Genomic DNA, 23,732 nt, shown 5'->3' with positions numbered 1-23,732 from the left:
ACCATGATTTTCCAGTCTTAGAGTTATGAGTGGAAACAAGACTCTAAAAACAGAAACATTTCTAGAACCAGATATGTCTATGAGGTATGTATAGGATTAAGTTAAAGAGGAACAAACGCGTTACGAGTGCAGCTGGCCCTAATTAACTCCCATTACCCAATTACCACACCACACCCCTTCCCTCACTACTTCAACCCTCTGCTCACCCTGTTCAATGCTCACTGTTAGGAATCTTTCCACCTCCTGAGCTCTCGTTCCTGACAACCTTCGACGTCTTGCGCTCTCGGACCCCGCCTCTCGGACCCCCTTCCAGCTTGTACCTTCTTCCATCTCGCCCTGCTCGGATTCGTTTGCCTAGCATTCCTCTCTGGACCTCTCGACTAATCTCCCGCCTCACCCTTCTCAGACCTGTTCCCCTCGGACTCCATCAAAGACCTGCACAGCGTTCGTTATACTCGCTGTAACAGCGCGTGAAGCATGATGTACAAATATACTGTGCAGTTCCTTGTCGTATGTAAAATTCTTTGCAGGTGGCAGGCTAAATTTACCTGAGCACATGATATATTATATATAAAAATATTGCACTGCATCATCTGCTTCACCTTGAAAATGATGAAATGTAGCTTGACTGGGCATTAAACAATGTCTTCTTGACGATACTGTTCAGTTTCTTTGCACTGCAGAGGTAATAGTGTATCAATTCATTAAAATGTAAAAGTTGCACATCAATTCCCAAACAGAGCTGCAATACTGGGGCGCTGTGCTTAGGCGCTGTGCTTAGGCACTGTGGGAGGACCTCACCCACCGCTTATGATGAGGTTGGGGTAGAAGATGCCGAGGGCGGCCTGGTTGGCTGACTGCTCGTCGTCAATTGCAGCGGAGATCACGAGGCCGAAGGAAATGCCCGTCACGCCTTGGAGGAAGATGAGGATCACAATGAGAGCCAGGGAGCCTTCATTGGGGATCTAGGAGAGAGCAGGTCCGAAGCACACAAGCACATCAGCTCAGTCCGGTGTCTCACAGACTGGCACCTTACATTCCAGGAGTGAGATCAACACCTGTGCCATTTTGTAATAACATTTGTACCTTTATGAGGCTCTTTATGAGCCCGTAAACCACTGTGGCTTGAATAAAATCACAGTCTTATCTTGGAAAAGAGACGACAAATCATTAACACGGATGTATCCATTATTAAAGCATCTATGTATGAGAACAATCTTATATTGTTCAGTTAAAATCAATTTATTCATTTAAAAAAACATGAAATTTATCTCTTGTAAGGGTTAGCTGCTATCAGTTTATTAATACTTAAGTCACATTCTGTTAACCTATTAAGTGTTATAAAGAATTTATCATTGGAATTTTCAGTCCCTAAACTTACTGTAAGTTTTGCTGATGAACCCAAGCTACCATAGTATATCCTTATACCTCTGAGGACAACAGTTTTTTCATAATAATTTGTCATGGGAACTGAAATGAAGAGCAATAGGCATGTCTCAGAACTAGGAAGTTCTGCCAGAGCCCTTAAAAGTGTCCTTAAAGAAAACAGTACCTAGCACACAAGCCAAAGATGGAATGTTTTATAAAACATGAACAGATCCTTTAAAAATATGACCCTCCTAAGCTACAGCCATTATTAAAATAATTGCCTATTTTCACTAAAGTATTAATATCATGCAACTTATTAATCTCCAGACAATAGCTAAGCAAATTTCATTGGCCCTACTCCTTATGGTTTCAGAGAATTACGTATGAAATCGCTATTTTTTCACAATATAAATGAATTGATTTAATGTCAAATACTTTGGCTCTTGGTTGCTTAATGGCAGTATCATAAAAAAAATTTAGGACAAATTCCTGGCAATAGTGTGTTTTTTGTTATCTTCCTTTATTCTTACAAACTCAAGCCAAAGATAAATATAATCTATGTGACAACACCTTGCCCTTGTCACCTTCCTCGTAAGGTGTCATTTGTTTTCTATTCAATTAGAACAGCAGTCCAATCTGAAATTCAGAGGCCTGGACTCAGCCGCCCGCCCTCTGCAAAGTGGCTGCTCTCTCCCCCTGGTTCGTCCACGTTGAATTTTAAAGCAGCGCCATAAACAGCGCTGGTGAACCTGATGGGGAAAGTAAATGACTCGACAGTAATTCCAGAGGCGCTAACTGCTAAAGAAAATCAATCACCGGGCCTGCGATAATGTTCAATTAATTTGCCGCAAAGGGCAGCGCACAGCAGAGGGCCAGAGGCATGCTGCAGTGCTGTTCACGTTCACCGAGGTGTTAGATTCTGCGGATTAGTCCCAGAGGGGTCTGGACCATGTTATTTGTTCTCTGTCGGCAAGGTGGGGCTCGGGGTGCTGCGTGGAACTGAAATGAGATATATCATCCAGGGCCCAGCTCAAGGTTACAAGGTTAGCCACAGGGCAGGCCTGATAGCAGCACAGGGCTCTGCCTGTGTGGGGCCTGAATGAAACGAGAGCTAACTGCAAGAAAGGTGAAGCCACCTCTTCTTAAATTACTGCCTGAGAGACAGGGTGGTTCTGTCCTTACAGCTGGAGGGCAACCCTGATAATAACCATGTCAACAACTGGAACGGAAAGGGTCAAATTCTCACTCTTCTGTGAGCTGCCAGTCTGTGTGTTTCAGCGTTTCAGTACAGCGCTGTATGTGAGCAAACGGGTAAATTAGCATTCAGGGCCAGACAAGTGAAAGCTGATTCCTCGCTGTTTATTAGCGCTGGTGTGAAAGCGCGCCTGCATAAAGAACAGCAGAGTGTGGTGGATCTGCTGAACCACAGAAGACGGCCTATCACAGCCGTGCTGCTGTCAGGGTAGACTGGCGACCACAGCCGCTTCCTGTGTGAGGAGCAGAAACAGGTGTGCGTACCTTTCCTGCCTGCGTTCAGGCAGCCCTACCGTGTGAAATACATCACAGGCCAGATAAAACGTGAAAAACAGTGAAAAAGACGCCAGCGTTACACACAGTCAAAGCTCTTGAACAGCAGGTTTAAGAAATTCTGCAATATCTCATTTGTGTTACATCGTTACTGTATTTTTTCTTTTCACTGCTCACTTTGGAATTTTAAAAGTGCTTTCTAAAAAAATATGAACAAAAAATGGAACAAAACAAAAATGCAATAAAGTTGCATGACCATTTCTTTAAGAAAAAACAAAGGTTCTATACCTTTAGTGGATTTTGTGTATGACAGGTTAAAGATGGTCATAAGGAAGTTCAGCTACTCAAAACTTCAAAATCACTTTGCGTGGGTCATCCCTTAAGTAACAAATTAGTCAGAAATGATTACATTAAGGATGCATATCTGCTACAGATAAACTGTAGATGCATGTTTTGGTACAAGTGAGAAATCTGTCAGTTTCAGTGGGATGATATAGGGATGGAAATACACTCTATGAGTGTGTTACATTCTGAGTAAGCTAGGTGGTTTTTACTACCTATTAAGTGCTGGGCTGAAAAAAGGGACTGTAATAATTAATGTATAATTAACATAACATTTCAAGTAACTAACAGATTACTTGGGAGAAAAGTGGTGGCTGTGGAAGACAGAGCTAGAGTTTCACGTGCTGCGATGTCAGGCTCTGGCTGGCAGTGCACGGTGAACAGCTGGCCGCAGCTCTTGTTACGCTCACAAGACTTCAGAGAATTCTTCCTGTTTCCCAGAAGCGTGGGGCGAAAAGGGTGTGGCGTGGGCACAGCGCGCGAGAGACGGGGAGGGCGGACACGCACCTTGAAGACCAGGAGGACAAAGAGAAGCAGCAGGGTGACCTGGACACTCATGATGACCAGCTGAGAGAGCAGGTGTGCCAGCATGGTCTCCAGCGAGCTCACGCCTGGGGCAGGACAGACAGACATCAGGCCGTCAGGCCTAATCTCTCCCCTCCCTTATTACCCAGAGGCCCTCCGGGTGAGAAGTGCAGAGTTAGTCAGTCTGGTCAGTTTGCACTGTGAGCCCTGAGCTCACTCATGACAGTATTACCCCTTCTCTATAGACACGTTTCTCCATCGCTGTGCTGTCAGGCATAAACACACGTCCCACCAAATACTGGGACCTGAGAAAAATGAATAAATCAGCCTTCATTGTTCAGATCCCACTTGACTTAAGGTCTTAAGTCCCACACCTTAACACCAGCCTGACCCCATTTCAGTTTCAGACAGTGTTTAGTGTTTAGTGGCGGCTGCCTCCCTCATGTGCCCCTAGACAACAGCATCTGAAGTGCAAGGTGCAGCTTCGGAGGCCATTCAGTGAAACAATACTGATAATAGTGCAATATGGTCAGGTGGCCGGTTTCTACAAGACATGCTGCGAGACTAGAAACAATAACAATGTCCCACTTGGGAGGAAAACAGGCAGCAGACAAAACCATGCAGAGTTTTGAAAGTGTGAGCAAGTCCCTTTGGCTTAAAGTGGTGCATTTTGCTTTACAAGTCATATGGAGACGATGTTATTACGCTTGTGTTAAAGCAATTGTGCCACAGGATGGACAAGGCTGGGAAACACTGCTATTCATCATCAACACTGAACTGTGACAATCATGCCCAGCCACCTCTCGTGCTCATAAAGCCTTCAGTTCTATTGGAATTACATAATCTAAACTGTTTCTATTATGAACTATACATTATACAAGTTGGCTATATATTTATAATCTATACATTGTATTTACTGGGTTTGCAGTTATTATAATGACTGACAAAATTATTGCTTATTTTATCTGCAGATTTGTGTTACTCTTTTAATGTGTCAGAATAACAATATTAAATCTGTTTATATAGGCTGGATTAAAATTAAAGAGTAATCTTGATTAAAAAATGTCTTGCTTCATATTGACTTACATGCTGTCATGTGGAGTCTCTAAGAATCCTTGTGCAGGATGAAAATAGAGCATGCACATGTGGCTTTGTATTAAAGGAGCAGAGAGATTTTTATTTTATTTTATTTATATTCATGGATTTTTGGTAAAATGATTACATTTGTTTAGGATCATCCATCTAATTGTAAGATCTCATTACTACTGATAAATACCAATGTTGATTGTTTTTGTGGATATTCTGTAACATGATCCAGAAACAAGGCCTGGGATCAAAGTCAAAATGGAGCTCCATACTCCAGTCGAGCTCTGTAATCCAAACACAGGAAGTATGCCATGGACTGCTCTCTCAGTGTGCCTTTTGTTACACATTCTTCAGAAGTGCCTTTATGATAACCGGCTTTGAAACCGAGACGCCCTCTCCTGGCAGGCTTGTGACATTACACTACATTGTTTTTTACTTCTGCTGTTGTAGGACTATAACAACATGATTCATTAACAAGTGTTTATTCTGTTCTCAATGATTTATCCCAAACCGGAGTCTGCCTATTCATGCAGAAGACACTACGGGTCATTTTCTAATTACGAAGGTTTTATTTTCCCGTCATAACAACCCACTTGAGAGGAACAGTACAGGTACCACTGACTGACCTGCAACCCAACATCTGTCCAGCAGCCCTTCCTTGCGCTCTGTCACAAAGGACAACGCTGTCAGGCCCACCGCCAAATAAAAGGTGATACTGCCAAGAGAACACAAGGCGTTAGCAACCGTGGAAATGGAACAGTCAGTGTTCTATCCTATTCTACTTGTTTAACTGGAAAACACTCAATGTGTGACAATATACAATGTGTAACAATCCACACACCTAAGAAGGCTCCACGGCCGAAAAGTTGTGTTCTCTTTCTTCTTTTTCAGCATGGAATAAACCTATTACTTGTTCCTTTGTATTCTTTTCCTGTACAGCACGTGCACTAGTGCCTTTCTAAATAGAGGTCAGAAGTGTTATTTTTTCAAATATAACTACCTGATTTAGAATTGTGTCTTTACATGTTGGCTCACAGCGACAGTACAAACGACACAAGGGAAAGAGTCCATGTTGTTCCAGGGCACTGGCTACAATTGCTGTGCCCTTGCTAAGGTCACAACAAGCCCGCGGGATCCCCGGAGGCCAGAGGGAGTCACTGTTTCGCTGCGAGCTGGGAGAGACCGGGGTGACTAACGCCACCCTTAGCGCTGACTCAGGCACTGACCTGACCCAGACTCAGACCCGTGATGTCTGAATCATAAGACCACCCCATTGCTTGGAGTGAGCTCCTCTCATGATCGAGCCGCTCCTGTGCCTGTTTATATTTTTAATGCACCCAGTTAAGGATTTCGTACCTCAGCACAGCTCCAGGTGTCACAAAGCTAGTGAAATCAGGATTGCTGCTGCCATATATAGGTTCTTCAAACTGCAAGAGATACAGAAAGGTTAAACAGCCTCTGATTTAAAACCTGGCACCCACGCCAAGAATCTGACATGAAAACAGTCCAAAACATTTTACATTCAGCCTTATTGGAATTAGATCCAGGGTCAAACAGGAGTGAGAATAATATGGTATATTTTGACTGTGATTGATTCTGCACTTTCAGTGAAAAACGTCTACTCAATGTTTATAGGTAAAACAAATAAACATTAGAGATGTTATAAATACATAAAGGATATTTAATCCATTTAATCCACAGTCATTTGATATCTTAAATTAACATTTCCTGAGCTTGTCAAAGACCCAAGGTTAGTAGTTTTACTATGATTTTCTCTGTGCCTCTATTTACATGTTGCCAAGTATTAATATGAACATCTTATCTAACTTATAAACAGAAAGAGACAGTGAAGGGAGACACAATCACTACTGATCCTTACCTTTACAGGGAGAGATACCAGATAAGACAGTGTGCCAAGTTTATCCTGGACAAAGCTCTGAAAGAGAAACATACTTTTCATTGGATGGGCATATACTGGCACACTTTTCACTGTAGGAAGGTTTTTTCATTTCAATTCTAAGTGCTTGTGTAAAACAAGCTACCCAGCTCTGTTGTCAAAGCTGATATCCTGGCTTCTTTTAAGATCCTTCGATTAATTTGGCTGAATGTCCTCCTCAAGCTTGTGTTCTTGTGTCCAGTGGTAATCTAGGCTTCTGCTGTGAGATGTGTAGGCAGACTTGCAGGTGGCACATTCCCAGAATGTCCAAAACCAATGAAGAGTCCAGTATGAAGACTGGGGACAGTGGGCCATTAGTGGGCCTTTGAATGAGATGTTAAACCGAGGTCTTGACTGCTTGATCATGAACGATCTCAATGGCACTGTCTGTAAGAGTAGGGGTGTCAGCTCTGGTGTCCTGCCTAAACTCCAGCAGGAGCTTCCTCAGTCTGACCTACCTAAAATTAATCTTCAATTCAACTGCTGATGCAGCCTTTCACTATTTTACTTGATCTGATTATTAAACGCAGAGGAAGATGTAATATAAATTGCTATTATTTCAGCAGAATAATAAAAAAAAGTTGACAAACCTCAAATGCTTCCTGAAGCTTTTTTTGGAGCATAAAAGCGATCTGTCTGTCTTAAATGAGAAGAAGAAATAAACAAGCAAATTACAGTAATCAGTTTATTTACATGTTGTACTAAGCAAAAAGTAATTTCACAGAAATATAAAAAATATATACATTACCAAAATGAACATACTATAAGATGAAACATATATGTATATTTCTTAAAATATAAATGATAAAAGCAGGATCACATTATGAGTGCATGTTTTAACAGCAATATAAAAATGAGACGCCAATTCCGAGTTTCAAGGAGACAGTGCCACCATGTGGACAGTTTAATGTTTGCAACATGGCAGAGATCTTTTCTATCCTCACTATGCACATCATTAAAGTGCTCTCTTGCCCAGTGGGAGAGAATGTCACAAACACTTACTTGTCATGTCAAGCCACACATGCACTGTCCCACCTTCCACCACCTGCTTAGTAACCCTCTTCTGCAGCATTCTGTACAAGACAGACAAAACAGACCCAGAAAATAACTCAAACTATTTCATGGCAAAAAGAGAGAGCTTTCTCCATGGAAAAGTACACTCCATGAACTTATTTAGTCCAGTACTTTTGTTCTTCCATTTTTAAGGTTGGTGTTTAATTATAGTACTTTGACCCAGGTAAATCATTAATGTACTGCCCAGATTCAGCGAGGTGTGAACAGGCTAGACTTGAATATTCTCTCCCAGTGCACATTATGCGTGAAGTATTTTGACATTATACCCTGAAGACAAGGCTGTCAGGTTACAGCATTTTTGAAAACAAAGATGGATTTTGCTACCTAGGGTGCATATCATGCAAATGCCAGGCTTGTGAATTGAAAAAAAAAACCTCCACCCAGCCTTTGCAATGCTGCACAGCAGCTGGCAAGCCACGCACTGATGTGGTTTGTCCTCTGCATGTAAGGTTTCCTTAATGTCTCTCCTTTGGTGGAGCGCAAAGGGAATTTCTAATAAAGGTTCAGCCTTTAAAAAGGTGATTTCGTATTTTCTACAGGATGAAGCTTTAGACCTTTAGAAATCCAGTAGTTTGTAAAGTTATTGTTTTCAAAATGAGGAAAATCTGAAAATTATGTTCAAAACAGTAACTAAGGTAATACAATGTTTAAAACTACATGACTGGTATTTTGTTTGTTGGGGAAGTTCTATAAAAAAACACATTTTTGCTTTCCCAAGCAACATGCCCTGATAACAAAAACTACCTTGGCAAACTGACAATTTTTGCCAAAGCTCTATTGATATTTAACACATTTTACCAAGCTTCATTTGAAATGGGAATTACTATACCTTTAGGTTTTCACTTTCCATAATAATGTCATTTTGTTTGAAATTTACAAGTGTTCTTTTTCTTCTCTGTACAATTCTAGAACAATATTGAGATTTTTGCTGCTAAGAAATTCAGACAGGGTGAATGGAACAGCTGTCCTTTAGCAGCATGTATGGAAACTCTGTGATTCTGCCCCACCAGATGAGTTTGAGATCTGTTTTACAATACTGACTCAGCACAGCCACCTCAAGTCACATGTCTGTCGACCACAGACCAGGCAGACACTTTAAATGTCTCACATTAATGTGTTTTTGTCACCCTCAGAAGTGAGTTTCTATAAGGATCCTACAAAGTAATATCCATTTATTGCAGAAGCTTGAACCCATCCCACAAGGCAGGACACACCCTGGGTGGAACACTATCTTGCTCACAATGTATTTGAGTAAGAAATTTCCATAACTAGCTCTGATTAGATTAACAGTTTCTTCTACAGTCTTTTAACCACTAAATCTAAATTTGGGGATGCAGAACACAATTAAAAAAAACCCCAAAACACCATAATTATTTTTTAAAGCATTAAAGCATTAAAGTATTAAAAATTGATACAACAAAGGAAGGCAAAAGTAAACAGATGTATCCCAGAGTTTACCTCATCATTAAATCCGTGGAGAAGTTGGAACCAAACCCAATTATACCCCAGTACCTTCCATCTCGGACTCCAGTAAAGGCTTCTGACTGCTGTACTATCACCTGCAAAAGAAAGGAGATTGTGATTCTACAGAATACCATAGGAGATCACAAATAATTCACTTTTCATGAATAAATCTTCTACCGCCACAAGTTAGGGCCTTAACATCAGGAACAAAGTATTATATTCACCACATGCAAGACATTACTTGAGAATAATGAGGAATACTGTACAGCACACAGGAATAGAAGAATGACTGCAAATGAGAGGAGGCCAGTGGTCCATCTAATTAATTTGTTTTTAGCAGTTAACTGATCTGAGGACCTCATCATGCTGTATCTCAAAAGAATACAGGATATCATCTTCCACAAAATGGCGGGGTAGTTTGCTTCCAACTCCTATTACCCTTAGTTTAAAATTTGATTCTCATTAACGAATGCTTGAATCAGGGCTCCTCATAGTTGTCTCTGTCCAAAATTAAAAAGCTTTATTCTGTTAGTCTGCTGATTTAGGACATTCCTTTGTGCTTGGGAATATATACCAAGTAGCTCTTCTTGTATTGTAACTGAGTATTCTAAATGATGTATTTTTAGTGCATTGTATGATTTTAACATATCATCTCTTGATTTAAATTCTAAGGTTTTCTAACTTTAGAATGTCTACATCAAACAGACAGCTGACAGATGCTTGTCCAGTCTTGAATTTGGTCTTTTTGAATTTCTCTTTTACTATCATCTACAAACTAGTTTACTATCTATATCAGAATCAAGGTCACTTACAGTATATAAATAAGGAAGAGCAGTGGTTCTGAAACTGATCCGTGAGGTACTCCTCTAATTATATTATCCTAATTTTAGTATTTGACTCAAATCTGTACACTCTTTATCATGTCCATTAACCAGTTGTTAATTCACGTACTAGTATTTCTTTCAATGCATATTATCAGCAATTACAGAATTAATTATTTATGAGGAACTTTGTCAAAAGCTTTCTCAAAATCTAAGTATGTCATATGCTCTGGGTGAGCCCAAAACTGTAGTTGATTCTTCAAAGTGCTCTGCCAAGTTAGTTAAACAAGACCTACAGTACCTTTCCTAAATCTGTGTTAACTATCTTTTAGAATCTTACTGCGATGCAGAAAATTCTCTAGTTTAGTTCTAATGATCGTTTCCTTAACCTGGCATTAATAAAAGTAACACTAATTGGTGTACAATTACTTGGTTTGGTTTTGTCACACTTCTGATGGACGGACACTCCTGTACATTCGAAACTTTCCAAGCAATTGGTCTCACCCAGACACTGCTGGAAGAGGCTTGTTAATGACCCTTCCTCAAATCAGACAGTGCAGTTGGTGGAACGCAGCTGAACTCTGAGGTATTTATAGCACTTCTGCTTCTTTTATGCTAATATTTTTCAAACATGAGCTTCACCCCAAGCTCAAGTTTAAAACATATTGACCAAAAGCTTTGTGTTACACGCACAAGACTTTCTTAGCTGATTGCCAGATTCAGAAATGGTTATGCCGGTCTGTTTCATTTATTAATATTATACTGGAAGACAAAAGAACTAGCCATTTTTGCAGGGTAAATTAATAATTTGTGTAAAGAGAAACACACTCTTTTCAACTTCCCCAATTTTATCAAAATCAGCAAAACTGAATTCAGAAAGAGCATTAAACATTCAGAGCTCTAGCAGGGTGTGGACTTTCAGTATCCTATCTCATTCTGACTGAGCGCTTTGCTCTTTAAGGAGTGAACACAATGAGGTGTGTCCTATGTACAGACTCCATTTTCAATGACAGATTTCAGAGACTGCACAACTGGAGGTATACTTCGCTAGTATACGTGACAGTGGTCCAGCTTTTCTAGCCATTTCATCAGGAGCGCAGTTGTAAAGTGCCTTTCTGCCAGGCCAGGCAGTGCTGGTATGAGGAAGTCGAGAGTGACAGACCTGGTGCACACTGGCGTTGTCTATGAAAGAGAGCAGAGAGTGGCTAAAGGAGCTATTCCCCGTCTCATTGTTCACAACCGCCACCTGGATGCCCCTGGGATCCCCTCCGATACACAGGCACATCAGAGATATCTGGATCACTGGCAAGAGGAACTGGAAACAGAGGAACCTGTGCAATGACAAGAAGAACCGCAAAGAAGAAACACACAACAAAGTCATTCAGGTGTGATTGTTTGCCCTTTTGAATCCTTAGTCACTGCATGGATTGAATTTTGCCAAAATGTCAAGTGGCCTTTGTCATTCAGAATTTAAACAGAACAGCAATAAAGGACACTATGTACCTACAGTGAGTAGATAATTGATCATTTGATTTGTTTTGAATGGAAAGGACCGGACATGGTAAATTTGCGACACACTTCACAGAGTAGTAAGGTAAAGAATTTAACACTCATAACGCTGGCAGTGCTGAGGCTTACCCGGGCATCCTCTTCATCCTCACAAATGTCTTGATCATCAGAGCCCGGATGTTCCTGCACTTTGGCAAGACTTGTCTTGCCCGGACCTTCCAGTCCACTGCGGAGAAACAGCAGTCAGGGAATGATGAAATGAGAGCAGCTTCATCCCAGGATTTAACATGGCTGGCAGTAAATGTTCATCTTGGTGGAGTCTAGATCGTCACAACTCAGCTTTGATTTCTGTCTGCTGTGTGCTCAACTGGCAAAATACAACTCACTTTATTTCAAAGTTATGATGCATGGGAGAAGGATGGATATAAGCAAGAACAAATAAACTGATAATCAATTTATGTTGATCATACTTTAAAATAACACACATTCAACTCAGTATTCATTATGTATCTGGTGCTGTCACTGATCACCATGTGTTCAAAATCGTCGGTTAGCCAAACCTAATTGTATTTTTTACATGATTAAATAGAACTTAAGTAGGAAATCATTTTAAAGATAATGATATTCTATCACAATGTCAAGTAAGCAGCACTGAATCAAAGTGAAACTGGAGAACTCAAGACAATTCTAGAAGAAAAGAGAATAACATTCTAAGTGGTGGTAAGAGTAGCTGTAGACGGCTCTGCTGACCCTTCTGCGCAGAGAGGACTCCTACCTGTGAACCTGGGTTCTTCTTCCTGCCTGTTCCCCAGAATAGGGAGACACTCATCTTTCGAGTCCTCAGATGACTGGCTGGCCTCTTTGTCCTTTCCCTCAGGGCTGATTTTCAGGTTTGAAGATGTCTGGTCGGACGATTCGCACAGTTGGAGGAAAGCGCTCTCCAGGGTCTGAAATTAATGGGTTTTTTTTGTTAACTCTAGCCCTGACTAGTGAGCTGGAACCGCATGTACTGTACACCTTTAAAACTTTCCTATTAACCCTACAATTGCACTTGTGTACTGAAGACAGACTTGTGAGATAGTTCACCACAAGTAACAACTGTGAGTTCGATAAAAATAGAATTGATCAAAAGTGGAGACAGAAATGCGTGTAGCTGGGTCAGGATTTTTTAAAAACAATAGTTGTCAAATAAAATAGTTGTAAAATCCAATGCTGTCTTTTCCTGTATTTATCAATTTAAAAAAAACAACTATTTCCCACTGTTACACCCTTCAGCTGGGTCTAGACAATCATGCCTCAGCCCCCCTGCAATGGCTGGGAGATATGAAGGCATCATTTACGCATTCCTCAGAAAGTATATCACTGGCACAGCTTCTTCTTGCACAAACAACAGGGCTTGTATCTCAGGCAGAAGACAGACAGACAATTCCAGCAATGCCTGAACTTGCTTCGGCACACAACTTCAACACAGGGCACTCGTGGTCCCACAGCCAACTCCATCCCTACCAGTAACGTTCTGGTTTCCAGTGGGAATGTGATGGGCTGACCATAAGCCCAAACAAACTGGATCAACAAAAAATGTGGAAAAATGACTCAAGTAAGTAGGCTACCTGAAGATCAAGTAACACGAAATAGGAGTGAGATAGGCAAGATTTAATTAGGGCTAAAAGGTTCAGCTGATTTTTTGTAAACAGGAATTTATTGATTAATCAGGTAATTGGTGAAGGCTTAGTCTCCAGTGGTTTTAATTTAGACTAGATTTGGTCTATAAAGGAATTCACTGTGGTAGCTGGTGTTGGATTGTAGAGTAGGTTTTCTTTTATATACAGTAATGTGAAGAACCTTGTTAAATAAAGCATTTTTCTTTCCATCATGGGTTTTCCTCCATGTGCGCAGGCCTCACCCGCCACCCTGGGAGAGGCAGGCCTGACACGGTGACTTTTACAAACTCCTTGTGGACTCTGGGCACGAGCTCCCTTCATCTGTTTCCAGCAAACACAGCCTCCACTGGGGCAGGCAGGTGGAGGAGGGGAGACGGAGAAACACTCTTCATTGTGCTCCAGCTGGAGGACAGCGAGGGAGATTGTCTGGCTGCAGATATGTGGAAAAAACTCAAAAAGCTTCCCCCACCTCTGTCTAGATTGAAGACCCAGAAGCTGTCCTGCCTCACTATACAAGAAGGCGTGTGTCCTAACAAGTGTAGTTGAGAGACTGTTCCTTTTTTTTCAAGCCTGCCCATCTGTATACTTTGAAACTCACACACTGTACAGTTACACTGGCTGCCTGTGCTTGCGGTGAGATCGCCATGCTCCTTTTGATACCCACCACGGCACAGTGCTGCCTCATCACCACATCTGGAGGAGCTTCAGCAAGTAGTCTTCCGTGACGCATTAAACCCACCTGAGGAAAGACGGCAAGAGTTCTATCTAAAGATTTCACCTCTAGCCTAGATTGTTGATTTCAGAATCTGGGACTGCAAGGTTTGGGCAGGATGCCATTTAGATGGAAGAACTGCTTCATGTCATCTGACTTCTCGGAAATACACACACAAATTCTTACGTACAATGCCTTAGCTACTCACATACTTCAGATTCTGTCGCCTCTAACATAAAGAGTGCAAAAACCAGTTCTGTAAGTATTTCAAAACAAACAGAAGAGGAAAAAATTCAAAGGAGGTATTTGTGGTTTTAGTCCAGAAAAGTTTCCGTTGTTTTACAAATTTGTAATAATGTGTGTGTTTTAAAAGAGAATTAGGACTTGTACGAAAATAAACCTAACCACGGTAGATTTAAAGGAATAATTTATTAACTTCTCAGTTTTTTTTAATTATAGCTTCTGTCGGGACTTTAACTAGTGTATGTTATACAATAAAATGCTTATCTATATACCCACAGATTTATCAAATGCTAGTGTTGCACTTTATTTATACACCCTCAAAAATAAGCACTCATAAAAAATGCTATTTAAAGTCATGACTTATTTCATGTCTTCAAAGTTTAGAAAACAGTCATTTCTAGCATCAGGTAGCACATTTCAGACAGAAAAGAAAATATTTTCTGTTTTCCAGTATGAATTGTAAGCCTCAATCACAGTAATTGAAGCAGGCTTCATGCCAATTAAACACTGTGTTCCCACACTATGTTTCTCAAGATATTTTATTGCTAGCAGGAAGCCTATACTGGTGGAAGTATAGACTTGATTTATTCTTTTGGATTTCATATCTTTATCTAAATTTCCCCCCAAAAAATTCGAGGTGTAAGTTTTGAAAAAATAAATTGTATCACATGTGCCCATGAAGTAGATCATGTTAACAGCTACCTTTTCTGCAAGACTGCTTTGCTAATACAATTGGCCTTTTCACCAGCAACACTTAAGGTGTAAAAGTGTTGAGATACAGTCCTGCCCTTTTCACTTCCTGCCACTTGCTCAGACTATATAAAACTCAGTTTGGTTATAGCGTAAAGTGGAAGTGGAAAAACCACAAACATTTTTCTTTGTCTGAAAAAGAACTTCACAGAAAAATCAACGTTCTAGAACACCAAGCATTTAAAGTGAAAACAGAAGAAGAATGTAAAGTTAGTAAGTGGGAAAATTCCTTTCATTATCACCATTTCAGCAATTATAAGCAGCTCCAAAACCTGTTTTGAGTCTTTACACCAGTTCTTTACACCTTCTTCATGTGAAGTGGACAAAAAAGAGGATAGCTATAATGCCTCACATTTTTCCTTGGGTCTTGTGCCAGAGGTTGTATTTCACAATAATGAGTGACAATAAACCACTCAGAGTTTGTGCAAATGTCATAGACTGGTGGATTCTGAGAAGTATTAAATGAAATTAGTCGAGATTTCCCAATTAAAGTTCTGAATTGTACTTTTTTGCAACATTCAGCGCCACACAAGAAGCAGTCGCTTGGTCCATCATAAGTATATTTAAGGCCCTGCACAAAATATCCCTGTCAGTAACTTGCAGTCTTGCCCAGAGTGATGTGACACACCAGAGAGAATCATTTCTTTGACATTTCTTTTGGCAGGCAAGTGAGTTCACAGAATCAGGAATCAGCACACTCAGCTCTAACATCCTGCCAGCCGCCTGCGTTAGAGTTCTAACTCAAAGCCCCGTTGTTAGGCCTCCATGGAAATTCCTCTGCTGTTGGTCCAAGTTGCAGTCATATAATACAGATCTGTTATGCTAACAACAAGACCTTCACATTGTAAATCAGAATACAGAATGTTTGAATCCAATAAAAGGCACAAAATGTAAAACGTTTGTTTGTACCTTTCAAAGCAAAAACAAAAATGACACTAGACGACAACAGTCCAAAACAAGTATCTCACCACACTGGCTTGCCTGGCTTCTTCTATGTAATGTGTGGTGATGATCACGGATACCTGTCCATCTTTCACAATCTCCACCAGATGCTGCCAGATCCTGAACAAGAGGATGTAAAAGTATATGTATGATCAGTGCAAACTGGATATGAGGAACAAAAATTGTTGCATAGAGGCCGCTTGTCAAATTGCAAGCACAACACAGCATTTACAGAATCCAAGTCACATGTTGCCTTTAAATAAATTGCCAAATTAACCAAACCAAACTCCTCACTTTAAAGTGTGAAGCTTATTATGATTGATCATGGAACTATACCAATCAGGTCATAAACAAAGAGCACAATCTATAAGAAACTGGTTGAAATCCCTTTCCCTTTTAGGGTACAGCACGCAATTATAGGTTACATGTTCCCTATTGGAACCAACATAATCTCCCTCAGTTGGCACACTTTGTACCTGCTCCAGTAAAGGAGCTTGACAGTACATTAGCATGCAAATCATCAGGGTTGAGGATTAATGAGTAGCATTATCACGTGCCATTTCATGTGTTACTACTTACAAGTCAGAACGAAGGTTTACTCTCCCTGTTGTTTAAGTCACTGAGTAGGCTCACTCAGGAAGTTACCATGAATTTGAAAAGAACATCATGACTTGGTAACTCCTTCGGTAGTGAAGGTTTAGAAAGGCATTAGTGAAATATTGGCAGAAAAGTGTGAAAGGCACATTACAAGCTGGTGAAGTATGACACAAACTGCGGTAAAAAAAGCAAAATAAATCTGTGGCGTACACGTTACAGCTCGGGCTAGAGATGGCTCGCAATCCACGGCTGCTCCAGGATTCCCACGAGGAATCACAGTCGTCCGTGCCTCAAAGGATACAGTCAGGCCACCATTCGTGCAGCTCCTCCCTCAACCATTCAGGCACCCAGTCACTCATTCTTCCAGAGCCTGTTTAATCCTGCACCACCACTGAAAGCGTGCTCTGCCACTGATCTAACACAGGCACCAGTGGCAGTACCACCATCAGCGCAATCACCACTGGACATACTAGAGCATTCTTCAAAGAATCATGGATCCAGACCTGTTCTACTCATCGGACATCAAGTGCTTGTCCAGTGTCCGACTAGCTGCTGCTGTGACCGGACCTGCCGTTACCCCAGTAGGTAGCCAACCTCTGCTGTGGCACCAACAGTATACCCAGTCTGCTACATGTTGGCAGCCATTCCCCACAGTGGCCCGCTGTGGTCTCCTCGGCATCACAATCTGCCACAGCTTCCACATCTTCACTGGTCAGCTACAAGTCGGCAGCCGACCTCTGGTGCAACCTATACTACCCCTCCAGCTCGCTACAGGCCAGCAGCTCGGCACCGCATCGCCCTGTGGCTCCCTCTGCAGTTCCATTGCTCCGCACCACACCAGCAGCCAATCTCCGGACCAGCTCAACAGCGGCTTCTACAGCTTTCTCAGTCAGCTACCAGTCGGTAGCCCATCTCTGCTGCGACTGCTTCAGCCCCACCAGATTGACTTAAGTTGAAAATTGACCACTGTGGCGACTCTCGTGGTCACTTCTGGTCCACCACAACTCTATAGGTTGACCCCTCGGCCTTCGGGCTTCTCCAGGAATCTCAGACCTCCACATTCAGACATCGCCGTTCTAGCTCTTGAAACACGGCCTGCACCCCTCTGCCACTTCCTTTGGTTAATAACTGCAGAGTAACGATATGTGTAGCGTTTTGAAGCACATCTCAGGCACACCCCAGAGTGAGCCATATACACAACCACTGTAAAGCTACAGAAAAATGGCAAAAGTACTGTGCAGATGGACTATGTACTGTGGTTTAGTTTGGAGCTTCGAGCCTGTCCCACTGTAACAGCCCGCCCGCACCAGGAAAAGAGGAAGTGTACTTGGCTCTGAGGACGGGGTCCACTCCCACTGTCGGCTCATCCAGGATCAGCAGCTCAGGTTTCTGCAGGAGGGCAGCCCCCAGGGAAACACGCCTCTTCTGTCCTCCACTAGGGGAAAGGTAGAGATCTCATTCTGCAGGACTGGTTTCAATAGATTTCCTACCTGGGGCTGGTACTGTCAGAACTAATAGTTATTCATCAGAAACACAAATGTGACGATCAAAAAAACTGACAAAAACAGGTTTATTAAGATTTTAGCTTTAGGTTCTGCTAACGGTGTGCTTGTAAGAGAAGAATATAAAATGTGTACCTTATACCCCTATAAGAGGACAATAATTTAAATCACCATGTTGTATTTTATTAGTTGAATAAATCCCTATGATTAAAAAACATATTATAAAAGGTTCTGCCTTAGTCTACAGGACCTCAGCGTGCATGAGCATTGTGACAGTCATTGCACAATGTGCTATTGCATGTCATTTTTATTAATTTTTTAAATAAAAGAAAAATAATAAAATGAAATAAAAAGACCTACATTGCTTTTCCATTATATTCCTATAGGATTTTCATTGTCACACTAATTCTCTTCAATAAAACAGTCAAACCTGGCTCTTTAATGGTTTGCTATCATGACTGTTGCTGTAAGAAAGCTAGACAAGCTTATTAAGGCCCATCACAAATTGGGGGTGATCATATATCAGAATTAACCTGTCTATTCTTTTTCTGAAAGTGGTAAAAGGAGCTCAAGTTCCCTTCATCAAACAAATAGCCTGTCTTACCCTAAACTTAATTAATACTGTAAATTGTGTTCCTGTGTGAGATCACATGATGATGTGGGCATGGGGCCTCTTGCTTTAAGGTCTTGGAGGAGAGCCAGAGAAAAAAAAGAAGGAGGGTGGGGGGGCGTCAGAGCTGAGGCTGAGCTCTGACACAAGCATTTCTCTTGGCATTTACTCCTGAAAAGAATCGCTGTTGTAACAGTAATTAATGTGGAATATTTTTCTGTTTCAGGGCTTGCTGTGAGACTCGGCAAGCTTCACATCTGAGATCAGGTTTATTGCTGACCTACTGTATTCTGTGCTGATATTAACAATGCATTGTAAATACAAGATCTTTAATTAATACTTCACAAAACAAAAAATACTAAGAAACTGTTGACCAAGGCTTGTGGTTAGTGGTATTCAGTGAATCACGGCTTTCATAGTCACTGCTCTCTCTCATTTTAGTGCCTAGTGAAGATTTTGTGGTTACCACAATATGCTAAACACTGATTTATATTATATTAACTTATATTTTTTTGCCAAGGATCAACTAATTTATAAAGTGGTTAGAAACACAGAAATGTACATGGGAAAAATAGAAAACCTGTGCTTATTTGTAGTAATTTTACATTTATAAAATATTATAAAATACACTTTATTGTAGAACAATATAATGTTTTAGACAAGGCCTCCTCCTTAAATAAATAAATAAAGTCGGAACATCACACACTCATCACACACAAATCTTGCACTATTTTTAGTGAGATGTGTTGTCATGCCCTGAGCTGCCCAGTCCCTGCTTCAGTCCGGCTCATTGTGCTTCGCCGTCCTGTGAAGGTCAGACGCAGGAGGCACACGTTCTGTGTGAACTAAGCAACAGTTTCTCTTGTGTACCTCAGGTTCCTGATCAGTCTGGATTTGTCTGGGAGGTCCAGAAAGTCAACAAGGAAGGTCATACGGGCCTCTGTCTCCTTGGAAGCGAGCCCATGAATTCGTCCATAAAACCAGAAAGTGTCGCTGATGGTAAACTCGTTGTATAAGGCCAGGTCCTGCAAAAGACAACATAATAAAAGAAGCTACCTGGGCTAGTGTAGAGTTTCTACCTGACCAGTGTGTGGACTCGTGCCGGTCCATGGCAGCCTCCTTGCATGAAATTTCATTCAAAATGTGAGGAATAATAGAGGAGAAAAAGTGTTTCATATTTTTATGAACATGAGATTTCATTAAATCCCACATGCTGCTCAAAGAAACCTTATATTCTGTTCAGTAAGCTCAGCTCCAGTATGGAACGTGACTCCACTCCCACTGCTATCAGACAGATGCGGACACTACTTAAGGTCGACGTTTGCATCCAGAATGTTCAAAAAATGACCAAGCCTGCTGTAAAATGACAGTTTTGAACTGGTAATGCTACTATTTTGTTCACTCACATGACACCAAACTGAAAAGGCCAGCTCCTTTTTTCTAAGGAAATTTAAATTTCAGTGTTCTTATCTAACTAGTACGTACCATCTACTTTTTATTTAAGGATGGGTAAAGAATAACTATGTATACTATGGGTTCTTTCTTAGAAGCTGATGCTTACATTTTATTCTAGAATATACCACACATATTTAAGCATTGTCTAAATTAGCCTTGCCTTCAGGATCTTGTTAAAATTACGATATTACAGTACTTAACTTATTTATATTGCTGCTTGAAAAGTGAAACTTCATTAGCTACATATTTTTGTAAATCATGCAACACATTTTAAGCATTATCAAAGTATACAGGGAGATCGGATTTGTATGCAATGAGCAACAAAGTGTACCCCTTAGATTAGACATTAGATCAAGTGGGTCCCCTCTTAAATATAAAGCAATTTGTTGATCCTTTGGGATGAAAAGCACGATATAAATGATTGATTTCCAGGTATACTGTATGGCAGGAATTCTTTTGGTTCACAAAGTACAATGGTGAGCAGAGTGTATAGTATGATGATAAAACTATGTTTTAAATTCCTGTAAATTAAACTACCTACTGCAGTTACACAGTATATTGCTATCCAGATACTGTATATGTATAATGCTAACGATAAAACAACAGGCACAAATGGCCTAGACCTTAATAAACCAAGCTTTCTGCAACATATTAAGAAGGCAAACAAGCGCTCCCTGGCATTAAACAGGTGTTTTATGAAGGATTGATAATAAGTATACATTAGTTACAGTGTTGTACTGTATGTTGGATTTGGATGAGATGTAAAGCCAAGCTTATATTGTAAATGACTCTGCCTTGGTCACCCCCTTTATCACTTCTGCCAAAGGAATGTTTTATTAGGATCACTTATTAATCTAAATTACGGTTTGCCCTTTTGAACGGGACTGTTCTGTATCAAAGCAGCTTGATGTTTGCCTGCTTTCATACCGACAGCATGTACGACTGGCTAACCAGCAGCTCTAGCTCACGTGACACCAAACCAAAAAGCTCCCTTGTTTGTAAGGAAAATTAAATTTCAGTGTTCTTATCTAATTAGTACATACCATCTACTTTTAACTGCGGTATTACCATTAGTTAACAAAACTTCCCTCGGTATATGTAATGGAAAACATTGCAGAGTCAGAAACAGAGCAGTGCGAGTAGACCTGCGACACCGAGAGGCGGGTGGATTACCTGCGGCATGTACCCAACCATCTTCCCTGGAACTCCATGACCTGGGAAAGCTGGGGGCTTCCCCAGCACGGTGATGTGACCCTTTGAAATCTTCAGCCTTCCCACGATGCACTTCAGGAGGGTCGTCTTGCCACACCCACTGGGCCCCAGCAGACCATAGCTGGAGGAGGAACAAGAGAAACACATGCCTTTGCATCGCAGAAAGTTTTTGTGAAATCATAGACATATCCTTCACTGATACAGAAGCTTTCCTTCTAGATTAGGGCTGCACACCTCCAGTCCTTAGGGACTTGTTTCTTTTTTCAAATGAGCCTTTAATTATATAATTAAACTCATAAGTTGCTTAATTGGGCAGGTTGACACCTTTCCATATTCTTAAGAAGCTGGAGATTCAAAGAGACCTATAAATCTCTGGGACAGCAGCCCATAAAAACATAAGTGCAGTTACAAACAAGAGGAGGTAATTTGGCCTATGTGGTCCTTTTGGTAGTTAGTTGTTCATCGATCCAAGGATCTTATCCGGCTCATTCTTGAAATAAGCCAGGGTATTTGCTTCAACAACTTGGCTGGGCAGCTTGTTCCATATTCCCACAGGCCTTCGCATGAAGAAGTGCCTCCTGGTTTCTTAGGTTTAAATACACCTCTATGTCATTTTCACCTGTGCCCTCTGGTTTGTGTCCACTGGCTTGACTCTGTTCATCCGCTTTGAGGATTGAGAATATTTGTGTAGAATACCAGATCCCCTCTGCTCTGCTCCTCTGCTCTGGTTCCTTCAGGCCATCAGTCTAGCTACGTCCCTTAAACCCCAGGGTATATCTGGTTGCTCTTCTCTGGACTGAGACCCCCTCTTGAGAAACAGAGTTGGGTATCCCTGTTCTAGATATACGTGGTGCGTTGAGACACTTCAGTTTAAGCAGATCTTTTAAGCTGAAAGATGATTGCATTCATAAAACTACTGCTCTGCAGGAAAATCTAAAACCTTATCTTCCTGGTGCTGGTATTTTTTTGCAAAACATGAACTTAACTCTAGTTATAGGCAGTTTCAAATGTACAGAATCCTGTATGCTACCATACTACAAATAACTTTTCTTGCTTTCACACAGCCTGTTGATTCAGCTGTTAGTTGTGGGACAACAAGCTCATACAAAACTGTTTCAGACACATTCATATCAGGGAAAGGAGCACTTACATATGTCCCTGCGGTACAGTCAGATGAAGGTTGTTTATTACTTTTAACTTCCCATAAGATCGACAGACACCTCTGCATTTAATGGCCGATTCAGTCCACGTGGGTAAGGAGGCCTCTGTGTTGTCTGTCATTTTTTCTTCTACAGACATACAAAACACATATCAAAATAATGATTTTTTTAAATTCTACAAATGTAGATGTACACTTTTTAAATATTTTTTCTGAGTTGACCTTTAAGAAACAGTAGCAAATGTAAGATTATTAAGCAATTTCATTTTTTCACCTGAAGTTGTAAACTTTAACGAGGCATGTCTATACTGTACGAAGCCAATCCTGGAGTTAAATGTTTCTGATAACATTGCCTTATCCTACATTACCATCAATACTTTATCAATCTCAATGTTGTATGCAGAGTAAATGAAATTGGCAAAAACTGTGAATTAGCTAGAATGTTGAATGTTGTTTCCATCTTCTCAGACATATTTCAATTAAAGCTTTCATGTAATGTTGTTCTTGATCAATATTGATCACCTTGGTAAAAAAAAAATAAAGGAAGCCTTTGTGCGACCCACAATACTGTCTCTTAGCAACAACTCTGGATCTGTCTGTGGTGTCAGGGTGCCTGCAGGCTTTGGCCTTGTTGATACAGAATCTGGGTCATATGTGCCATAATCTTTAATCCCAGCCTTTTTTGTTCTGCCTTTTCTTTTCTTTGCATTATTAGAGTTTAAATGTTTTAAATATGACCTGCACTGATTTCATTAAGATCAAACACAAACATGAAAACTTCCTTGGAAAATGGTAACAATCATAAATGTATGAGGCTTATAAAAGAAGTGTTCTTTGGGTAGATGAATGATTGTCAGTTATACAGCTACTGCTGCTCAATAGATGTATTCTCATAATGGACTATTTGCTTGGATATATAGCAAAATCAGTCTTCTAATATGACGTTAACTATTTATAAACATTGCTGCACAGGTTGTACTCTTTTGAATAATGGCTTATTGTCTTTTCAAATGCTGCTCGCTAAAATATGGAATAAATTCAATAGATGTGTGCGTATTGTATTGGTAAATATGATAAAACGCACACCATTAAGCAATTAAAATAAAATGCATTCTATACATTTATTACAATTTACCAATAATAAAAAATCTGATTTGCTAAGGAGTACAAACCACGTGCTGTTCCATAGGGAAGTGAATAGATTTCAACTTCTCCCAACGTTCCAACTCTACATCAT

At 40.7% G+C, this 23,732-nt stretch overlaps 1 protein-coding gene across 2 annotated transcripts in view; it reads right to left on the bottom strand.

The window, feature by feature from the left end:
* Window positions 1-23,732, bottom strand: part of abch1 (ATP-binding cassette, sub-family H, member 1) — a 29,881-nt gene that overhangs the window by 4,994 nt on the left and 1,155 nt on the right. The window contains exons 2-18 of one of the 2 annotated variants that reach the window (XM_088934292.1): window positions 22,487-22,625; window positions 21,298-21,457; window positions 19,540-19,694; window positions 17,885-17,992; window positions 15,987-16,080; window positions 13,978-14,052; window positions 12,428-12,599; window positions 11,782-11,878; window positions 11,306-11,474; window positions 9,317-9,417; window positions 7,787-7,857; window positions 7,375-7,424; window positions 6,728-6,784; window positions 6,205-6,275; window positions 5,475-5,563; window positions 3,745-3,848; window positions 806-965 (exon numbers count right to left, since the gene is read on the bottom strand). In XM_088934292.1, the coding sequence (XP_088790418.1) occupies window positions 806-965; window positions 3,745-3,848; window positions 5,475-5,563; window positions 6,205-6,275; window positions 6,728-6,784; window positions 7,375-7,424; window positions 7,787-7,857; window positions 9,317-9,417; window positions 11,306-11,474; window positions 11,782-11,878; window positions 12,428-12,599; window positions 13,978-14,052; window positions 15,987-16,080; window positions 17,885-17,992; window positions 19,540-19,694; window positions 21,298-21,457; window positions 22,487-22,617 (1,864 nt within the window). In that variant the 5' untranslated portion in view covers window positions 22,618-22,625. The other variant, XM_088934293.1, reaches the window with a different exon arrangement.

Source organism: Atractosteus spatula, chromosome 15 (genome assembly GCF_055471065.1).
Source record: "Atractosteus spatula isolate fAtrSpa1 chromosome 15, fAtrSpa1.hap1, whole genome shotgun sequence".
Lineage (NCBI taxonomy): Eukaryota > Metazoa > Chordata > Actinopteri > Semionotiformes > Lepisosteidae > Atractosteus > Atractosteus spatula.
The sequence above is the reverse complement of the archived record's forward strand: the minus strand, read 5'-3'. Positions and strand labels throughout refer to the sequence as shown.